This window comes from Protopterus annectens, chromosome 4.part0, assembly GCF_019279795.1.
Source record: "Protopterus annectens isolate FY-2018-M chromosome 4.part0, PAN1.0, whole genome shotgun sequence".
NCBI classification, from domain to species: domain Eukaryota; kingdom Metazoa; phylum Chordata; order Ceratodontiformes; family Protopteridae; genus Protopterus; species Protopterus annectens.
In genome coordinates, this window is record NC_056733.1 from 1,461,812,547 (window position 1) to 1,461,835,982 (window position 23,436).

Below are 23,436 nucleotides of genomic sequence, written 5' to 3' on the forward strand. Positions count from 1 at the left end.
AGTTACATCTGTGCAAGGACAGTCCTTCACCTTCACACTCTACTCATTTACTTACTGCCTCTTATGTAATTCCAATCACTAGTATTTAGTGAGTTTCATTACCTTCTAGATTTGCTATATGACTTTTCATCATTTCCATTATCTGTCATATATCAGTTACGTTTTAGAAATTTCTTTTTAATATTGGTTTTAGTGTTAAGTATTGTATTTGTTATTCTAGCTAACATCGGCTATTCTTTTCCATGTATGATTGTGTATAGGTGTTCATTTATTTATATTGTTTGAGAAGCTGTTTTACCCTTCAGCACTAATATATTTTGGAAAAAAGTGACTTTGCTCTTAAGCATGCTAGTTTTCTGCCACTTTCACACATCAGGTCTTGGTCATGACTCGCATCTGGAAAATGTTTGTGTGTTCATAACCTAAGTCACAGAAGTCTTCAAAGTGTTTGGGTCAACAGATGGTGACACAGGATCAGTATTGTCATAGTCTTCACTGCCTGTGAGAGGTGTATAATGTGAAGCATTCCCTTAAGTGCTAGTTGTTTTTCCTGCATATCTACAGATGTTGGAAATAGAAACTCCTGTTCTATGTCACTACCTAGGGAATGACAACAGTCAGTAGTGCCCGGACTTCAAAGATGGCTGCACACTGATCAACAGCTTAATTTCAGCTCTCCCAGTGTGAAACAAAAAAAAAGGAAACTGTGAAATAAGAGCCAGTGATACTGTCAGCTTAAGTAAAATTCAGTTGCTGACTAGTAAGTACACTGCCTGGATGCCAGCCCAGTAAAGAAGTTGAGAACCTGAATGAAAATCAGCCAGAAAAGGTGAAGAGAAAATACTGATTGGAAAGAATCCTGCAGTTGTTTAACAAAAAAGCAATTCAATCTCCAGCTTTGTTGCAGAATATGGTTTCCAGTAATTTAAAGGAAAAAAATAAATGAAATGTACACAGACATGATTAAAAATAAATGAAACCATGGAGTATATCAGCTCAAATAAAAGGCAAGAAAAAACACAAGATTTGTATAGCTATTGAGATGAGCTGATAAAACTGCAAAAATTGGAGGTTGAAATGAAGAAACAAGTGGATGAGTGAGACTTCTAAAGAAGTATTTAAAAAAAAAAAATAGCTAGAAGACTGTGCATGCTGAGAAAACCTGAGATTTTCTGCTCTACCTGAGAAACTAGTAGAAATGACTGCATTAATTTTATGAAATTACAGATAAGTAACTGGACTGGTATTCCACAGCAGAACATATTAATTGAAAAGGCACATTGAGTGTATACCCTAAACTTAGCCATGTGAAAGCAGCCAAAATTGCTTTGGTAACAAGGCAGTCATACCAGCAGAAAGATTTGATCCTGACAAACAGCGGAAGAAGGAAAATATATTTAAAATTGGAGACAGCAGACTGTCTGTGGAAAATAGCTATTTAATATTTAATGTACACCAGGGAGAAGAGAATTAAATGTATTCCAGCAATCTGGGAATGTCAAGAGGCAGGTGTGAGCTTCAAGTTGCTGTATCCAGCTGTCTTCAGAATATTTTCCTGGAGGATCAAAGACATTTTTGGAAGCAGAACAGACTAAGAAGGGAATAAAGTTTATCAAGCAAAAAGTGTGCCAGCATACAGAAGGAAACTCTGCTTCCCATTCTTCTGACAATGAAGAGATTTTGCCAGTGAAATCTTTTCTAATGTTTCACGGGAAAATATATGGGAGACTCAAAAAAGTACTGGAGTTGACTTGGAAGAATCAGAAGTACCTTGGACTTTTACTCTCTATCCTCTGATCAAGTTCTGAAGGACCTTTAATACGTATGCAAAATGAACAGCATCAGAACCACTAAATCTAAGGATTTAAATTTTGCTTGTGACATAAGACATTCTGGTGAAATAAATGAGTTTTTCAGAGGACCCCTTTTGCTCTGGAACAGGCTCCCCATCCATGTGACAAATTCCATCCCTAATCCTATTTAGGCATAATCTTCACCAATAGATGGGAAATCAGAAATTCACTCCAGGTCTGGCCCCCATTTCTCTGGAGACAGACAGCAATGCCCAAATGTCCATGATATATAGGGGCACAGTTGGATTGGATTGCATGGCTAGATTTATAAAGTCCCTGGTGGTGGTTAGCCCAGTATATCTATGAAACAGAGTCTGGTTTTGGGAGATTTATATGAACAGGAAGAAGGCCAGCAACATGAAAATTAGCGAAAAAAGGGAGACTATAAAGCATCAGTCACATTTGTGAAACATGGCCTTGTAAGAAAAAGTGGCTGAGAAAAACTAGACTTTTTTATACTTTATTAAACTTGAGTGGACTGTAAAGTATTTACCAACTTTTTTTCTTTAATGTTTAATAAGGTCACTAATTTCCTTTATTTTTTAAATACCCGGTGGTGTGTTGGACAAATGCCAAATATCTCAGGTTCTCCTTTGTGCCAGATCTTGCACCTTTCAGAATGAAAGTCTTTACTCATTAGAGCTTTGATAAAGGTGGTCTATTATATGTAGTAGCATACAGTGGAATTAGATATAGTAATTCAACAACATCTGAGTGAGATTTAACTGTCTCATATAACAGTGCTGATGAATTGAACCAAATGGTAGCTAGAGATTATTTGGATTTCTTTAGCTCTGAAGAATGATTTGTACTGTCTTTATAACTCTGAACTCAGAATTGTTTCTGTTCATTTCTGTGTATTTGAACTGCTTGATCTTTAAACTGACTTCTGTACTCAACCTTTTGAGTATCCAAACTGAACTGACTTATTTCTATAAGGTATCTCTTATAATACTAAAACCATACAAGTTCCACATGCCTCTCTAACATTAGTTCCCAAGCATTGTGCCATCTAAAGATGATCTGTTTTTGTACCAAATATTCTGAACACTGTAGCACATCTCATCTTTATCAGTAGTTTTGCCTGAAGGTTATTTCACTGAACTCATTTGTATCCTTCACTGAAACATTCCTTTATATTTAAACTGTACTTAGAACTACTACATGTAAAATGTGAAATATAAAATGAAGATCTAGGCATGCTTTAATATGGCCGCAGTTCTAAGCCTATGCAAAGGGAATTACTGTATTTATATAGAATTTAATCTGGCAAAATATATTCATTAACAGAATTCTAACAGAACTATTTGTAAGTAAACATTTTTGTTAGTGTTTCTGTAAAACATTTCTTGACGTAAACTGCATGTTATATATTGTAAAGCAGTTTTGTGTAGTGTATAGTCAGGGGTAATTTAAATCTGGGGTAGTCTTTTTAGTGATTGCTGTATATGTTAAAGATGTTAAAGCAAAGAAGTACTTTGCAAGAAATGTAGGCTTTACAGTGTAACAAAAAGAAAGGCTGGACAAAAGTAAGTTTGTTAATATACCGTGATTGTGGGCTGCTGGGTGGACTGTAAAATGCACTGATTTGTATTATACATAGAATTAAGATGTTTTCTTATTTTTACAAGGGTGTAAGAAAGTAGACTTGAAAAAAATAAGACAGAATGAAGAAAGTCATGTAAAATGCTAAGTTTCTTACATCTGCAAAGGTATTAGCTTTTTTCATAAACAAATGTTCAATAAGAGTCCAATTTCGGACTTCTTAAGGCAGTTGTACATTATGTTCCGAGTGAAATCTGACTACTTTTGCATGGAGACATGCTGTCTGCAAGTGCAAACCATTAAGTTTAAAATTTACAATGGCAAGCAATTAACGGGAAAATGTATGAAATCCTGTGAAGGGAATATAAAATCAGCAATCTCCCTAGCAGCTTGAATATTTTTAATGCATTTACTAGAACAGTTTAAAGACCACCAGTGCACTTGTTTTTGAGGGCTTAAAGTTAAGCATACAAGCGGTTTTTAACATCTGGAAGAGTAGCAGAGATGAGAAAAAAAATCAGTATAAGTGGTACACAAATCTATCACATGCACTTTATTGTGGGTAACCTTAATTTTAGGTTAGATAATGACTGTGGGTGCATTTGTAGATTTGAGGCATTTCCTATCTAGAGGGTTAAATTTCATTTTTTGAAGATGTATGTAGTTTGTGTGTTTGGCCTAAATTAACATGGGATGGGAGTGTTCTGAAAATGTATTTACTTTTTTGTTTTGGAGTTTTCATTAAAGTAAAAAAATCTTGAAAAATGTTTAATTGGTTCAAATAGAGATGAGAAAAATCCGCTGTATAAAAGATCAGCCTGCCAAAAATTAGTGTGTGCATGCAAGACAAAAGTTGGAAATACACATTCAAAAAACTGTTATATATAATAGGTGTGACCAGTAGCTTTTTATCATATTGGCTACGTTAATCTTTTTATCTTGAAACATAAATGGCTTTACAGATGTAGATCAAAAGGGGAAAGTATTGAATTGCATAAAGAAATGCAGACTGCAAATAGCAATAAAGCATGAGAGACATTTGGAAAAAAATTAAGTATATGGATTTCACAAAGAGAGGATTTCAGAGAGAGATTCATCAGAATGTCGGGGACAAAAGAAACAAGTTAATGTACAGATTGCTGGAGAGGTTCCAATAGTGATAGAGGGAAACAACATTAATGGTAGATTTGTTATAGTAACGCAGCTATTTGCAAGGGAGGAGGATTACACTGGCATGTGTTTATATTCTACCAAAATCCAGTGGCGGCTGGTGACTTCAAATCACAGGGGGGCTGCAGGAGACGCTGAATGGGCGGGGTCAAAGGGAAGGGGTGTGGTCAACCATAAAGGGGAGGAGCTATGCACAAAACCACAAAAAACTAACTTTAATTAAATACGCTGCCCTGGGTGGCAAACCATCATTATGAAAGTCCAATCAAGACAAAAATAAGTGTAGAAGAATAAAAATATTTCAATGCATTGGCTGCATGACAGCTTACTTAATATCTAGATGGAAACAAAAGGTTGTGAGGCATGAAAAAATAAATTACTTTTTAAATACATTACTGGAATGCCAGTCAAAATCAAGTATAAGAAAAACCAGAAGCACTCAACTCAAACCACTTCTCCTTGCACTGCAGTTCTAATTATAATATATTCAGCTTTATTAAAGTACCAAGCAACATGCTGAAAGTAGAAATCTATGTGATGCCCCCACTTGTAAAAATGTTTCTTATCCAAAAAGACCTGCTGCCTGACAACTTGTTTCATGGGGAAAACATGATAAAAGTAAAAATGAAAAGCAAACAAGAAACAAGCTCAAGATACATTGCTTAAAGGATTACTGTACAGGTTATGGACCACACATGATTGGCATTCTGTTTAGTTTACGGGTAAAGCCTGTAGAGATGACTGGAAGTCTCCAACAAGTGTAATGAGCTTTTTAAAATAATGGAATCCTGTCCTTTAATACCCAAGGCTTATACATTATCTAGTCAAGTATTCTCTGCATGGCAACAACAGAAAGGCTTTCAATGTTGGCAATTCTTTAACAGTATGCTTATTAAAGCTTACTTGCATCTTACGATGTCAGACAAGCTTACCTTATGGTCATTAAAGCATTGCTACTTAAACACAGAGCAACAGGCACTTTGAGTAATAAGCATAAATCAACAGTACAAAAATATGACAGAAACCAGACCATTCTGCAAAATCAAGGACAGATGAAAAGCCACTGTAGTACTTATGCAGTGTGTCCTCCCCATCCAAGGTAGATACAACTACTCCTTGCCTTGCTTGGACACATCCAGAGTCACTACATGGGGAGTGGGGTGCAACAAGCATGTCACAATTTGAAATCTCTCTGGCTGACTGTGATGGCCCTGACACATTTGTCATACCTCTCAACTTCAAGAGCAAGAAATCTGGACAAAGCCATACACAGAAGTGGGACAAAGGCACAACAATAAGGACAATTTTTAAATATTGCTCTAATAAACTTAGAAAGATAATAGAATAGGTCTTGCATTAGTATGAATTTTCTGAAGGGTATAAAATCTGAAACTCAAATGTCTGTCATTTTCTAACTTCAGTCTTTAGTGATTTGTCACTAATTTGCCAAAAACACAATTTTATGAAAAATGGACCAAAATGTGATGCAAAATATAAAATAGACACACAATACAGCTTCTACCTGTCAAAGAAGGGACACTTTAATATTAGTACTGCTACCTTGAGCAGCTGACAAAATAAAAGAATCTACATGCATTTCAAGTAATCTATAACTTTGATTATTACAGTTATTTCTTAATTGTAAACCCTCCATGTTTTCTTCCAAAATTGCTATTTTGCAGAGGGATTATTAGGGGGAAGAGCAACATTTTGAGCCAAAAATTGGGGACAGTTGAGAGGTTGGCTATGCCTAATTCTATAAAGCAATTTGCATGTACCTCTCAACCTGTTAATGCAGTAAATCTGAACAAGGCCAAATATATTGGGGGCACATATAAACAGTACTAAAATTGCTCTTGTATAAATTGAGACAGTTGATAGAACGGCTCTTACTTTAACATGCATTTTTATGAAGGTTATGAAGTCTGAAACTTATTATTTAGTGACTTCTGGCAAATCATTTAGGAATTAAAACTACAAATTTTATGAACAACAAACCAAAAACAAGAAGCAAAAATCTATTCATTCTTTGAAAATCTGGACAGTTGGGAGGTATAGTTCAGCTGGGCCTGTCTGAGTTTGCTGCCCTTCCCCCCTCTGACAAAATAATGGTTGAACTGGAGCCTCTGCAGCCATTCCAATTAACCATTACTTGGCTATTTCACTCCATTTACCATAAACACTAATGTGCATACTGCTTTACTTCAATGATTGGACTTCATTTGAAAGATTTATTTTGTATTTTACAGCACAAACATTAAGTCATCTGTTAAACAAAGCAATGCAGTCTCACAATGAAAACTTAGCATTAAAACTTCTCTGCCCTTGAAACTCACATTCATTGAAACAGCATTGAAACCCACATTCAAAGAAAATACATTTTGCCAGTGGCAGATAAAGATTAATTTTGGGCTGTTTTGAATCATAGGCCCCTTGCATATGAAACATACATGTGCTCTTTGATACACCTTCCTCATTGTACTAAAATTATATTCCTTGTACAATACAGTACACTTGTTAGAGGGTGTTTTAAATTTGTTTTGAACATTTTTCCAGTAAGCAATGAAACAAAACATATGCACCCATAATGGCAAAACTGCCCAGTTGAGAACATTTATCATAAAAAAAGTCTACTCAGACTTCCACAGTCCACCATTATTAGTAAATATACACAATTCTACAGTCCACCATTATTAGTAAATATGCACAGTTCTACAGTCCACCATTATCAGTAAATATGCACAATTTTACAGTGCACCTTTATCAGTAAATATGCACAATTCTAAAGTCCATATTCAGTGAATTCAGTTCTTGCCATAGCTGTCAACCCTTAGCACAAAAACCTGGACGAAGCCAATAATGGGGGAATACAGTCCCAAAAATAGGGACAAATTTAAAATATTCATCTTATAAACTTAGAAAATTGCTAGAAAAAAAGGTTGTGCTACTATGTATTCTGAAGAACATGAAGTTTGAAATTCAAATGCCGGTCAATTTTACTGCGGACAGAACAAAAACAATTTTCAGCAGAGACGCAGGGATTAATACTGCAGACACGTCTTTGTAAAATGGCAGGGCATCAGAGCAAATCCACACAAACACAGAGAGGAGATGCAGACTCCACATAGAAGCCACCCCAACCAAGAATCAAACCAGAAAACCTATAGCTGTGAGGCAACAATACTACCACTGCACCATCAAATCTGCAAGGAATTAAACATTCAGAAACCTGAAGTCTGAAATTCAAATGCCTGTCAATTTTACTGCGGACAGAACAAAAAACAATTTTCAGCAGAGATGCAGGGATTAATACTGCAGACACGTCTTTGTAAAATGGCAGGGCACCAGAGCAAATCCACACAAATACAGGGAGGAGATGCAGACAGAAGCCACCCCAACCAAGAATCAAACCAGAAAACCTATAGTTGTGAGGTAACAATACTATCACTGCACCATCAATTATACAAGGAATTAAACATTCAGAAACCTGAAGTCTGAAATTCAAATGCCTGTCAATTTTACTGCAGACAGAACAAAAACAATTTTCAGCAGAGACGCAGGGATTAAAACTGCAGACACATCTTTGTAAAATGGCAGGGCACCAGAGCAAATCCACACAAACACAGGCAGGAGATGCAGACTCCAAACAGAAGCCACCCCAACCAAGAATCAAACCAGAAAACCTATAGCTGTGAGGCAACAATACTACCACCGCACCATCAATTATGCAAGGAATTAAACATTCAGAAACCTGAAGTCTGAAATTCAAATGCCTGTCAATTTTACTGCGGACAGAACAAAACCAATTTTCAGCAGGGATTAAAACTGCAGACACGTCTTTGTAAAATGGCAGGGCACCAGAGCAAATCCACACAAACACATGGAGGAGATGCAGACTCCACACAGAAGCCACCCCAACCAAGAATCAAACCAGAAAACCTATAGCTGTGAGGCAACAATACTACCACTGCACCATCAAATACAAGGAATTAAACATTCAGAAACCCTTAAGTCTGAAATTCAAATGCCTGTCAATTTTATTTAACATTTTTTAATCAGGACAGTCTGACTTGGAACAAATAAACAATTTTCAGCAGAGGCCCAGGAAGAAATAATGCAGACATGTCTTTGTAACATGGGAGGGCACAAAGCAAACCCACACAAACACAGGGAGAAGATACAGACCCCACAAAGAAGGAACCCCAGCCAAGAATCAAACCCAAGAACCTGCAGCTGTGAGGCAACAATGCTACTACTACACCATCAAATATCAAGCATTGCAACATTTACAAACCACAGATATTATGAGGAACAGATCAGATCGAATATGAGGTAAAAATCTGAAATTTTTTTTACAAATGGTGGTGGGTAGGGAACTCAAGTCTTTAACACCTGCATACAGGGTACAGGGTTCAAGCCTGAGGCATTCCCTACCACACCACCATAAGCACCTGGGGCATTTTCACACACACACACACACAAGTAAAGCACAAGCACCATACACAAACTCCAGTAAAGCACAAGCACCATACACAAACTCCAGTAAAGCACAAGCACCATACACAAACTCCAGTAAAGCACAAGCACCATACACAAACTCCAGTAAAGCACAAGCACCATACACAAACTCCAGTAAAGCACAAGCACCATACACAAACTCCAGTAAAGCACAAGCACCATACACAAACTCCAGTAAAGCACAAGCACCATACACAAACTCCAGTAAAGCACAAGCACCATACACAAAAGAAGCACAAACTCAATAAAAATAAACATTGTAAATTAAAAGGCACCTTACCTGAATGAATACATCCAGACTTAACGTCCACATACATCCTTCCCTTCCCAGCAATACTGAAGACCCGCGAGATCCCAATGCTCCTTCCCCGCCGACGAGATCCCTCGGGCACTCTCCCCGGTCCCTGCTGCTCCTCTTGCAGTCCGGACATGTCCCATAATCCTGGCGGGTCTGTGCACTGTAAAAGTGCACAGACGTCTCCTTGTGTCCCCCTATGGGGACGGTCGGGCTGCCTTGAGCATGCGCATAGACCGATAAGTCGGGACTCGGTCTATGCGCATGCGCGAAGTCCGCGAATTTTAAAAAAATATTTTTTTTTATTTTTCTTTTTTTTTTCTTTCTTTTTTTATTTTTGAGGGGGCTGCAGTCCGGCAGCCCTATGCCACGAGCCGCCCCTGCCAAAATCTGCCATTATGGAGATTAAATAAAATTTGGGAGAAATAATCAGCTTTCAGCAGGGAGTATTACTTTTAGGTGGGAACTGGAACTTGATTTGAATTAATGGTGTATCTGAGGGACCTAGAATGGAAAATACAACAGAAGAGGGTAGATTTCTTAAGAACTTTAGGAAAATATTTGATGCAGAAGACTTGAATTCAGTAATAGGAGCTCTGACATAATTTACATATTATTCCCCAAGGTGCAGTAACTGTGCTAGACTAAATAAAAATTATTTCACTGGAACATGTGCATTTAATTGAAGTCTTTTACATGCATCCAATAGCTATTTCAGACGCACAGATAAAAGTACAGGGTAGTGAAGTAAAAATGAGATACTGGTGCTTTCCAAGCCTACATGTTAAAAAGAGAGGAATCTAAGGAATAAGGAGGGAAATTTTTTCAGAGTTTGGGAAGATGTAAATTTCTTTGGAAATTGTAGCTAAAGAGTGGAATAAAATGAAAAATGTGGTAGAAATAAGAAGAGCAAGCAATATGGTTAAAAGCAATACGAGTTACTGAGAGGTGATGACAAAGGTTATTGTATTACAAAATAAGGAGGATCTCTCAGACAAAGAGGAGGTGCAAAACCAGAATGTTAAAGAGAAAATAAGCAAGTCTCTAGATAGTATGCATAAGTTAAGGACGATTGCTATTAAGCGGTTATGTTTTGATACCTTCAGAGCTCAAAATGTTTTAGTACAACTCCTGCAACAGAAAGTAGAAAGGGTTGTTGTCACACTTAGGGAGTGTATAACAAGAAAAATGACCAGAGATCCTGTATAGGTATTACAGATATTTTGGAAATTTTATGAAAATTTGTATAAAACTAAAAAATATGACTATTAAGAAAGAGCAGAAAAACAGATATTTATGGAAGACTTGATTCTGGTAAGGTTAGAAGGAGATGAGTCTCAACAACTAACAGTTAAGATTTGGGGGGGGGGGTAAAATGGTGATGTATAATCAATCTTCAGGAAAGTCTCCAGGAAGAGATGGTATTCCTGTGGAAGTTAGGCGGGAAGAAAGTGATAAAGATTTATAAGATTTTGTTTAACAGTGTTTTAAAATGAGAAGAAGCACCAGTATCTTGGAGGAAAGCTGTAGTGGCTGTATTACCCAAAGATGGTAATGACCCATCAGACTCAGTTTCATATAGACCCATTTCAATTTTAAACCATAATTAGAAAGTGTTTGTTTATACTAGCTAAAAGAATGGCAAAGGTATTGCCAGAATTCATAGATGTGGATCATATTGTTTTTGTGGGGGCGGGGGTGTAGGCAAAAATTTGACAACATTAATAGAGCAATGATGATCCATTGGGAATCGGAATGCAAGAAAGCACTGCTGCTGTTGGTACGTCTTGATTAGAGAAAGCATCTGAAAGAGTAAGCTGAGATTTATGGGTGGGGCAGTGGAATCATTCGAATTCCCTGATAAAATAATGGTTAATTAGGACATTATATGAAGGATCAGAGTCAAGAATTAAAGTGGGAGGGTTCTTCTCTGATAAGTTGTTTTGAAGAGAGGAACTAGGCAGGGTGTCCTCTTTCCCCTTTGTTTGCTTTGTTTAGAGCTATTGGCAAAGAAAATAAGGGAGTCAGAAATGCAAAGATATAATTGGTATGGTAGTCAAGAAAAGTTGGCTTCATTTGCAGATTATTTTGTAATTGATAAGCCCAGAAAATGACATCTCATTCTTCTGGAACATTTTGAGACAGTTTTAGGTCTTTTGGGGATATAAAATTAATGAAGGTAAAGGACTACATCATTATGTACCCACAAATTAATTTGAACAAGATAATATTAAGTATTTGAGTATGGATTAAAAAGGTTTCTGTTATGGCTGTTAATGATATGTGGGAAGAGACTAAAAAGATATTAAGCTGAGAAACTGGAAGCTCTTGTTTATGGATATGGATAATAAGATACAATCAGTGAAATAATTTTTAGTCCATTTAGTTTTATGTACCAGTCAGGCATATTTATATCAGTCAGAGGAGAAATTATGGACAATAATAAGGAGTTTAAGGAATTTATCTGTAAGCAGAAGAGGGCAAGAGTGAAGTGGGATCCATTGATCCTTCCAATATAACAAGGTAGTTTAGGAGTACTTGATTTGAAGGGATATTTTACAGCTATACAGTTAAGGCTCGTATATGTAATATAAGCAAAAGGTTATAATTCAAAATGGAAATTCATAAAGTAGGAGGAAATATTCGAAGAACAAAGCAAAGTCAAGAATGGAGAAAGGAGATTTTGCTATTGGAAATGACTGGAAGTAGGGGTACAGAAAATAGTAGAGGGCTAATATTTACTTGAGAAAACCAGCAAAGGGACAGAGTTATTGGGAGAAAATGGCTGTAGTGGGAGAGGTAAGAAAGTGGAATGAGGCCAAGAAAACGTTTGGACTTGCAGGTTAGAGACTGCCTTCCCTACCAGGGATTGATATCAGAATATAGGCAAAGAGAAAGTGATGGAGGAATCTTAAGTGACGGACCAAATCTGGTAGAGTTTTTATTTGATCCTAAAACAGAAGCTGCTGTTATAAAATGGATAATTAGTAGGGTGTATAACAAATTGTATGTTAATTATAAGAATCAAATGCAAAATGTGTCCACTGCAGTTAACCGTGTCCAATACAACAAATTCACCAATCAAAAAAAAAAAAAGAGGATCACAAACTTTCTATACTTTTTAATTAAAATTATTAACGATGACAATAGCAAAGCTTTCGGGTTTCCCCTTCCTCAGTGTTCATACTATTCAATTAAAATGCAATTTAAAGAACTGATAAACATGTGACACAGCCATCCAATAAAACACACGCAAAATAACTCAAAACATCTAATGCAGTTTCTTTTGCTTCTTATTTAGAACTGGTTTCAAACTTACAGCATTATTTATACCAGGATAAACATCTGCTTGCAACCTTACAATCCAAGAGTATTCAATGTTTTCAAGAATATTATTCACATCCCCCCAGTACTCCTATTAACCACTTTTATAGCTCTGAATTATTTATTTATTTATTTATTTAAATTTGTTGACCGAGAGTGTCCGACTGGACGTGGGTCCATTTTCAGCGGAGGCCCAGGGAGAAAAGCTCCACAGTAAAATAAACAGACAGTAGTTACATTGGATTACATAGTGATTAACAATTTAACATAGAAATTACTTACAACATATTTACAGATGCAGAACATAGTACATCAGTAGACAACTAGAATCTTTATCTGTGAAGTACATAACAGGCATTAACAAATGTAACAATGAGAAGTTCCTGCTGTATAATAAGTACTAGGCTTATGAGCATCTGAGCTTGCTATCATCAAGGTAGTTAGTGGAGGTGAAAGAAAGGTAGTAGTTGGATGAGGTGGATGATATTAGAGTGGGAGTTGCAAGGGCATAGCCAGCATGTTTTTAGGTGTGCTTTTAATAAAGTTTTGAAGTTAGTGCATGATGGTACGGAGGTAATTGTGGGTGGGAGTGAGTTCTATAATTTGGCTATGGCGCAAGAGAATAGTGCTTCACCAGCAGAGTTATTGGCTTTAGTGATCTGCAAGTGATTTTTGTTGCTGGATCTTAGTGGTCTGGTGGTGCGATAGGGTTGGAGTAGATTCTGGAGGGATGGGACATTTAGTGGATGGTTTACTATTTTGTGGGTGAGTGAGAGTTGATACCACTGAAGGAGGTGAGGGAGTTCAAGCCAGCCCAGTTCAGCAAGTGAGAGACAGTGGTGACTACGGCAGGATGCCCCTGTGGCGAATTTTGCGATTTTGTTGTAGCAGGTCTCTAGCTTGTTTAGATCATATTGCCTTAGGTTGGTATATACTGGAGAGGCATAAAGTAGGGTGGAGATAAGGTGGGAATTTGCTATTGAAATCTTTGCTGCTTTGGTGAGAAATTGTTTATTTCTGTATAATGCTCCTAGTTTTTGTGGACTTTTTATGGTCATGGATATGTGAATGTCAAATTTTAGTTTGTCTATTTCCACTCCTAGCAATTTGGTGTGTTCAGTTGGGTATATAGTGGTGTTGTCTTTTGCTGTGATGTTAAAGTGAGAGTTGTTTTGAGTATGTTTGGTGGGTTGGAAGATGAGTAGTTTAGTTTTGTTTGGGTTGAGTATTAATTGGGCATCGGATAACCATGTTTCAACAGAAGAAAAGGCTTCCTGTGTGACTTTTTGCAGTTTGGGTAGGGACTGGACTGAGCAGATGATGGTAGAGTCATCTGTGTATTGGATGAGTGCGCCATGTTTGGTGGCAGAGGCTAGATTATTGGTGTAAACAGAGAAAAGTAGGGGTCCAAGGATGGATCCTTGGGGAACCCCTATGGAGACAGGTAGTTGGGGAGATGTGTCATTCTGCCATACAACGGATTGTTGGCGGTCGACAGGTAACTCTGAAACCAGTTGGTGACTGATTGTGAGAAGGATAGGTTAATGAGGACAGAGATAAGTTGTTTGTGTGGGACCATGTCAAATACTTTAGATAGGTCTAGGAAAGTAGCAGAGGAGAGATAGCCATTGTTTTTATGCTGAAGGATAGTGTTTGTAAAGGCGAGTAAGGCAGTGGTGGTGCTATGGTTTGGTCGGAAACCATGCTGAGTACTGGAAAGGAGGTTGTTAGTAAGGAGGTAGTGTGAGACCTGAGAGTGTATGCATCTCTCTAGTATTTTGAAGAGAGAATAGCTATGGGGCGGTAATTGGTTAGTTCTGCAGAGGGTCCACCTTTGTGGAGGGGAATTATATGCGAGACTTTCCACAATGTGGGAACGTAACTTTCTGACAGAGATCGGTTAATCAAGATGGATACTGGGTAGGCCAGAGCATCAGCTGCGATTTGTAGGTATTTACTTGGGAGGTTGTCTGCTGCTAATTTGGTGGGTTTAAGTTTAGTTAAGAGTTTTTTATGTTGGAGGTAGGTACAGGAGAAAAAGAGAAGACAGTGGGGAGATTACTAGTTGAAGGTGTGGGTTGGAGGGGGGGGTTGTGTTTAGCTAGTGATAGTATGGTTTGGGTGAAGTGTGTGTTGAATGAGGTAGCAATATTTTCTGAGGAGTGAGTGATGTTAGGAGGAGGGGTACTGACTTTACCTGGGTGGAGGATGGAGTTTAGGGAGGACCAGAATTGTTTGGGGCTGTGTTGTGAGGAGTCTAGGGCAGACTGGCAGTATTGGAATTTGTCCTGTTTTATTGGCTTTTTGACTCTATTGCGTAGTTCTAGGAATTGAATCTAAAAGTATGTTCACTATTATTCTCACCTATATGTTTAGCCAGTGCATTAGACTGAACTCCCCTTCTAATCTCCGATTTATGTTCAATTATACAGTCTTTCAGTCTCCTATTACTTTTTCCTATTAAAACAAGGGGCATTTTATGCACATAGCCAAATATATTATCTGTATTACAGTTAGCATAACAGTCAAATTTATATACGTACATAGTTCAGGGATGGGTGAACTGATTGTCAGTAGTAATGTCCTTATAGCAACTGCAATTCAAAGAAGGAAAAGTTCCTTGTTTACTGAAAGTGTTAATCTTATTACTCTTATAACTTAAATTCTTGAAGCATAACCTGTTAAGATTTTTCATATTTCTGAAAGCAAAGTAAGGCCTCTCTGATAATTTGCTTCAATTCAGGGATAGATAGCAGAATATTCTAGTTCTTTCGCATAATATTCTCTACCTCTCTTGTCCTGGTATTAAAAGTTGTCACATATCTTATTTTACCATTTGCCTTCCATCTACAGTCTGGATACAATTTGTTTCACCATAAAATGGTGCCATATTATCTAATCTTCTCTCCGAGACTTAATTCGCAATTTTAACAACATTTTCGTAGTCATGCCCACTTTCTGTAAATTTTGTCATCATATCCTTCACATGATTAGTATATGTCTGCTCGTATTTACTAGACTCACCCTACAGAGTTGGCTTTTGACAATCCCTTTAAAGGTATGGGGGGGCATGCATACTACGTCTATGCATGTACCTATTTGCATGTATTGATTTTTTATGTACACTTATGTGCAATTCTCATACCACTAATTCTAAATTAATATCCAAATAGGCTATATCTGTGCTTGAACAACATAATTTAAATCGTAAAAAAATCAGTGGTATCTTCTAAATTGGTAACAAAATCCTGCAGCTCTTCTTTACCTTTCCATAAAAGAAAACAATTGTCTACAAATCTTTTGTATAACAAATTTGGATCCTGAAACCCTCTTACATCATAAATATACTTGTTCTTCCACTGGTTAAGAACCGGATTAGCATAAGTATACCAATGAGGTTTGCAAATATGGTTTACCATCAAATAAAAATGTTATTTGTAAGAATTACATCAATTATTTCACAAATATTTCCTATTTTTCTTGCTGGCATATGAGTACTTAAATTCAAAAACTGTCGAATAGCCTAGTTTTTTAATTTAAGTACTGATATACCAGCAAGAAAAATAGGAAATATTTGTGAAATAATTGATGCAATTCTTACAAATAACATTAGTTGCCTCGGTATTTTTTTACCCCAAGCAGACCTCAAAGAATATTTGCTGGTGTAGATAGCAAATGTTAGAAGTGTGATGGGGGAAGAAAGAGGTAACTAGGAATATATTTTGGAATTGTAATGAGCTGGCAGGTTTTAAATGTTCCCTACAGAGTACTTTGTTAGAAATATTAGGTGAGCAAATGGCAGGCTTTAACTAAGGAAATGATTTTCTTCAACTGGGAGACGTGATCTGAATTGCATTAACACAGTAAGGCTTTATTTAGTTTAATTCTGTTGACTGCCAATAAAAATGCTAGAAAATGGAAGAATCTAAACCAGTTATATTTGAAGTCCTGAATATTATAAAACGGAAAAAACTGGAAGAGGGATCGTTAAAAAAGGGATGGAGTAAATTACATATAGTAATAAATGAAAGTTGTGGGAACAATGCATGCAGAATAATGTTCTGGTGGAGGGGTGAGGTTTCAGAGAAGGTAGGAAGGAGGAGTGAGGTTTAAGTGAAGGCAGGAATTCTGCAATTCATGTGGTGTTAGACTGGTGATACCGTGGTAATACCGTGCGAAAGCGCTTGTGGTGATTCTTTCCGTGTATTAAAGCTTGTTGGATTTTACTTCGTTGGTGCACTCTGCATTTTTTCTGAACACTTGGAAGTTGTATTTTCAGCAGCATCTAATTGGTATTTTAGCAGTGAATATTCACTTGCATTGGAGTGGTTTTGGTCATCCGCATCTTCAGTTAGACTGGTGATAGTTAAAGATATGAAAGATACGTGATGTATGTAAACCAAAAATGTTAATAAGGTTTTTCTTTTCTGCTAATGTAGGTTTGGCTGTGTCTTAAGTGATAATTTAATAATTTAATGAAGGTGCTTAAAGATATACTCCTGGCAGTAGCAGCAGTACAATGTAGGAAAGGCTATATTTATAGCATCATCTATTGCTGTTTGTCTGTGTAGCTTAGAGTTTTACCACAAGTAGCATTTTTTCAGTAAAAGTAAACCTTTGTGAACCAAAATCCAACTTCATACTGACTCAAATCTTTTTTCTATGTTACCATCATGGGTGCATTTTGTCAGATTTTCTGTGAGGTGCATTTACTCTTTAAACTGTGTTACATCTGATGTCCTTCAAGAATGCAACTGCAGTCCTTACATATGGGTTGTCCTGCCTCAGGCAGCCCTCGGTCGGCCGGATTCCAAAGTCTGGGTCTGGCGTCGGCTGATGTCGCCTCCTCCCCGACGTCAGAGCAGCTGGGGTATAAAAGCATCAGCCGACGCCATCTTCCTCAGTCTTTCTTGCCGCGCGGTGCCCGAAGCAGAAGCAGTTCGCAAGTGCCGGTCGGTCAGCTCCTGTGTTTTACGTATCCGAAGTCATCAAAAAGCTAAGTACCCCATTGGGGAACCTTTTCTTGCCTCAGCCGATGTCAGAAAAAACTGAAAAAGTTAATAACTGTTTGTCTTGTGGTAAACAAATACCTCATAAGGACTTCCATTCTTACTGCCTCCCCTGCTTTGGCCCAGACCACGACGTCTCGGCCTGTGCCGCCTGTGCTTGCTTCAATAAGCGCACTCTCAAGCGCCGGGCAGAGTTTGCTGAAGACTTTTTTGGCAATAAATACTCTTATAACATGCCGTCGGAACAACCGACACCACATATTTCCAAAAAACGGAAAGACCGGGACCGACATTCTCGGCCCGCGACTTCCACCGACACCACGCCAAAAACTACCGCGAGTGCATCGGTCTCTTCTGAGGCGGTTGTTCTGCCGCTCCGGACCGACGACACCGCTTTACCGATCACTCCGGCCCTGGAGCCTGTGCCGGTTGTTGATTTTCCCTCAGAAACTGAAGCCCAGGATTTGCCTGAGACCATACCTGTGGACAAGGTGACTCCAGCATGTGGGGCAGCTAGGCCCCCTGTGTCTGTCTATCAAGGCCTACACACGTGCTAAGGCTGCCAGCCAGGCTAAGTCTCACCCTCCTAAAGCTTTGCCTCAGCCCACTTCTGATAAACAAATTATGACTTTAGCTGCAGATTTAATTTCCTTAATCAGAGGCTCCCAGGCCCATCCTGACAGAGGTTCTCAGCCACCTTCTGACAAAAGGCCCAGGGTTGAGCATACAGACACCCTTTCTTCAGATGAAGCCTCTGGTGACTCTGATCACTCAGATACCCAGGAAGAGTCCTTCCAGGTCTACGAGGATTCTGATGTGGAGGAATCTATTCCTTCTACCTCTCCTCCTGAGGATATTTCTTTTGGGGAAATTCTCCACTCCATGAGAGAGCATTTTCAGTGGCAAGGTCAGGAATTCTCCGACTCCAGGAAGTGGCTGCGTACCTTCCTTAAGCTTCCCCAACACAGGCCTTTAGCTATCCCTCCAGTGTTAGATGTACTGGATGATGTGTACTCAGATTCAAGTGCTTCTCCTGATTCTCTCCCCCCTGCTCCTGTCAAGCCGGACAGATACTACAGGGTTCCTGAAACTCACAAACACTTATTTAAGGCCCATTCTGTTGATCTAGAAACAATTTCCCAGGGGCCCAAAGGGGTGGCCACATCCTCGGCCAAAAATCCTTTGCCCTCAGACAGGGAAACTAGGTCCCTGGAGAGGTGGGGGAAGAAAGTTTATACCTCATCCACACTTGCCATGAGAGCCCTTAATTGCCTTTTTCATATGTTTCAGTATCAGGATTTCTTGATGGATGATTTGCAGAAAAAGTTAACCTCTCCTGAGCCTTTAGACAGAAAGGCCTTGCAGGATTTGGTCCATAACACTCAGCAGGTTAGCAATCATTTTCTAAAGTGTGGTTATGATGCATTGGACGCTTCATGTAGGGCAGCTATGACAGGGGCAGTCATTCGTAGACATGCATGGTTGAAGGAACAGGCATTGCCAGATCATGTTAAAGTAAAGCTTCTAGATGCACCTCTGGAAAAACAAAAGCTATTTGGTGCTAATGCTCAGGATGTGTTGAAATCAATTGAGGAAAAGGCTAAATCAGTGCAAACAGTCAAGGATTTCCTCCAGGTTCAGCCACCAAGGTTCAGCAGGAATTGGCCTTCTAAGAATTGGTCCTTTCCAGACACTGACAAGTTTCAAAGGGGAAAAACAGGCGCACTGAGGAAGAGGGCAATACAGAGGCTCCTACAGGGCGCCAATGGCAACCGACTAATCAGAGAGGTGGCGCAGGGACATCCCCTGCTCCACAGGGACAATCACAATGACTTGACTTTGACACCGCCAACCAAGGCTCAAAGAGAAGCACCTTTAGGCGGAAAATTATCCTTATTTTCAAAAACTTGGCACATTTTAACAAAGGACAAATGGATTCTGGACATAATAGACCAAGGCTACAGGTTCCACTTCCATACTTTACCAACAAGACAAGACATGCCAAACCTGCCACAAAATCAAAGGGCAGAGGCATTCAAACAAGTTTCAAAGCTGATAAAAATCAAAGCAATAGAAAAGGTTCCTCCTCAGGAACAAGGCCAGGGATTTTACTCAAGGCTGTTCCTTGTTCCAAGAAAAGAAAAGCAATGGAGACCTATACTGGACTTGTCTGCTCTAAACACTTTTCTCATTGTACCAAAATTCAAAATGCTGACGCTACAGCAACTCCTTCCCATGCTGGGCAAGGGGTCTTGGCTGGTTACTCTGGACCTCAAAGAGGCATACCTGCATGTCCCAATCAGACACAGTTGCAGAAGATACCTCAGATTTCTTGCAGGGTCAGAGCATTATCAATTCTCAGCATTGCCTTTTGGCTCATCTACTGCGCCCAGAGTATTCACGAAATGCCTGGCATCAGTAATTGTGCACTGCAGACTCCAGGGGATACAAATATACCATTACCTGGACGACTGCCTTATACAAGCGGACAGCAAGCAAGCCTTGACAAAAAACCTGAATTATGTCATTTACTTACTACAGGCTTTGGGATACACAGTCAACTTACAAAAATCAAGACTACTGCCATCCCAACAAATAATTTTTCTAGGAGCCAAACTAGACACAGAATCACAAATGGCTTACCTCACAGAAGAGAAGCAAGAACAATTTCCACATTACTTCAAAAGCCTAGCAAAGCTCACCCAGATGACTGCAAGGAAAATCCTGCAGGCCCTGGGTTTCATGGCATCTTGCATTCTACTGATTACACTGGCAAGACTACACATGAGAAAACTGCAACGGTACCTAAAAAGTCTATGGTCTCAACACAGCCACAACTTAGAAGCAATTATCCCACTCATCCCATGTCTAAAAATGGAATTTTTGTGGTGGGCCCAAGCAAGCCAGTCAAACAAAGGTATGCCTTTCAACAAACCTCAAACAAGCCAAACCATTACAACAGATGCTCAGACCATGAATGGGGGGCGCACATGGAGGGCAGATGCATTCAAGGGCAATGGACCCCCCAGGAAGTACATCTACACATCAATCAAAAAGAGATGTTAGCAGTAATTCATGCAATCGAGGCCTTCGGAAAATATCTTCAACAAGGCCATCTGCTAATAAAGACAGACAACACTACTGTTATGTGGTACATAAACAAGCAGGGAGGTACTCATTCTTACCCCCTTTGCAGACTAACAATGACTCTTTGAGAAAAGTCCCTGAAACTGAACATACAGCTGCAATCCCAGTTTGTTCCGGGCAGGGACAATGTTCTGGCGGACAGTCTAAGCAGAAACCTCCTGGACCATACGAATGGATGTTGCATCCAGACATTTTTGCTCAAATAACTCATGCATGGGGGAGGCCAGACATAGATCTCTTTGCCTCCCACCTCAATCATCATCTGAAAAGGTTCTGCTCGAGGACACAGCATCCACAAGCCTGGAGAATAGATGCTCTCTCATTCAGCTGGAACTCTCTAACAATCTATGCATTCCCACCTCTACCATTAATGACCAAGGTGTTACTGAAGATCAAAGCAGAGCAACCGAAAGGCATCTTAATAGCTCCAGATTGGCCAAGACAGCACTGGTGCCCATTACTAAGGAGCATAACTTGCACCAACCCATGGCCCCTGCCTCAATGGCCTCTACTCTTGACTCAGCACATTTACAGGACGGTTCATCCCAACCTGCAAACTCTGCAGCTGACAGCCTGGAGGGTTCCATGATTTCTACCCATAGCTCTCTTTCCAAGGAAGTTCAACAAATATTATTGGAAGCACGCAGACCTTCCACCAGAAAGACTTATTCAGCCAAATGGAAGAGATTCAACATCTGGAATACCAACAAGGGACAGGATGCATCAGTATTGAGCATCCCACAGATATTGGAATACTTGGCAGAAATGCTGCATAATGGACTTTCCTATTCTTCCATAAAAATACACGCTTCAGCAATTTCAGCATCATACAACACTGATCCTCCTGTGTTTTCACATCCTTTACTAAGACAATTTCTAAGAGGGATAAAGAATATCAAGCCTCCCAGAAAACCACCAGTGCCTGCATGGGACCTCAACTTCGTGTTGGAAAAATTAACTCTTCCTCCTTTTGAACCAGCAGCATCTTCAGAATTGCAATTTCTTTCCTGGAAAACAGTTTTCCTGTTGGCAATTACCTCAGCAAGAAGAGTTTCAGAGATACAGGCCCTCATGGCAGTACCTCCATTTCTCATTTTTCATCAGAACAGGGTTTCTTTAAGAACCAACCCTTCTTTTATGCCAAAAGTGATATCCAGGGTGTCTCTAAATCAAGCAATTCACCTGCCCACCTTTTTCCTCAATCCTCAAAATAAAGGGGAAAAGCTGCTGCACACTTTGGACATGCACAGACAACTACGCTACTACTTGGACAGAACAAAGGCCAGCAGGAAGTCTGACCAACTATTTGTAGCATACGCTCCGGGAGTGCAAGGAAAGGCAATTTCCAAACAAACAATTTCAAAATAGATTGGACATTGCATCAGATTCTGTTATTCTTTCCATGGAAAGGGTGTGCCAGCCAATATCAGGCCACACTCCACCAGAGCTACAGCCACCTCCACAGCCTTCCTAAGAGGGGTGGCTACAAAGGACATTCTAGAAGCTGCTACATGGAGCTCCGTGCATACATTTTCCAAGCACTACCACCTGCCTTTATATTCCAGATCCCGAGCAGGCTTTGCTTCGGCAGTCCTGCAGGGCATTCTAGCTACACCATCCTTATCTTAGAGCCTACCACCCCCAGCTTGGCTATGGTATTCAACCCATATGTAAGGACTGCAGTGGCATTCTTGAAGGACATAGTACAGTTTTATACCTACCATAAATGTAGATGTCAGATAGATATGCAACTGCAGTCAGGTTTTCCCTCCCTCCTACCCCTCTGTGTATTGGGTCCACTTCCCTCCTTTTATACTTAGCTGGGGATATCTGTTATGGTGTATCTGTTTATTGCTATTGTGTTTGTCTGGAATTTTCATCCAGTTCTAAATTTAGCCTTCCTTGGAAGGCACCTGGCATCTGGGGCAAGAAACACTGAGGAAGATGGCGTCGGCTGATGCTTTTATACCCCAGCCGCTCTGACGTCGGGGAGGAGGCGACATCAGCCGACGCCGGACCCAGACTTTGGAATCCGGCCGACCCATATGTAAGGACTGCAGTTGCATATCTATCGGACATCTACATTTATGGTACGTACAAAACTGTACTTTTTGCAGATGTCTGCATAGTTGCATGTGATAGTTTTGTGTGCGTTAAATGTAAATTTCAATCATTTTGCTATTTTACCTGTGTTGTGAAATGTCTGTTTCACTGGGGTATGTGTACTTGGTGTGAATACATGGTTTAAATTTTTTTTCTGCAGACATCTGAAAGCATCAAGTCAGAATCGCCTCCAGAGTCACCGTCTTCAAAAATAAGTCCAGGTATGGTTATTTAGTGCAAGTCATTCTCGGCAAATTTTGATTAACTTGCATCAACTCAGCCTTTTTATTTAACCCATTTACTTCTGTCCATTTACATGATTGTCACCAAACTGCAGACTTGCTTTATGTATATATGTGTGTGTGTGTGTGTGTGTATATATATATATATATATATATATATTCACTTCAAAATCCTGAATCTTAAAATAATGAACTAAAAATCTTGAAAGCTCAAAAATAAACCTTTTAAA

The 23,436-nt window shown here is 39.1% G+C and overlaps 1 protein-coding gene across 6 annotated transcripts in view; it reads left to right on the forward strand.

Annotated features, from left to right (window-relative positions):
* NSD1 (nuclear receptor binding SET domain protein 1) overlaps nucleotides 1-23,436 on the forward strand; it is a 1,335,896-nt gene that overhangs the window by 494,574 nt on the left and 817,886 nt on the right. For all 6 annotated transcript variants that reach the window (XM_044069301.1, XM_044069302.1, XM_044069304.1 and 3 more), the window contains one exon: nucleotides 23,125-23,185. In XM_044069301.1, the coding sequence (XP_043925236.1) occupies nucleotides 23,125-23,185 (61 nt within the window). The remainder of the gene's footprint in view (nucleotides 1-23,124; nucleotides 23,186-23,436) is intronic.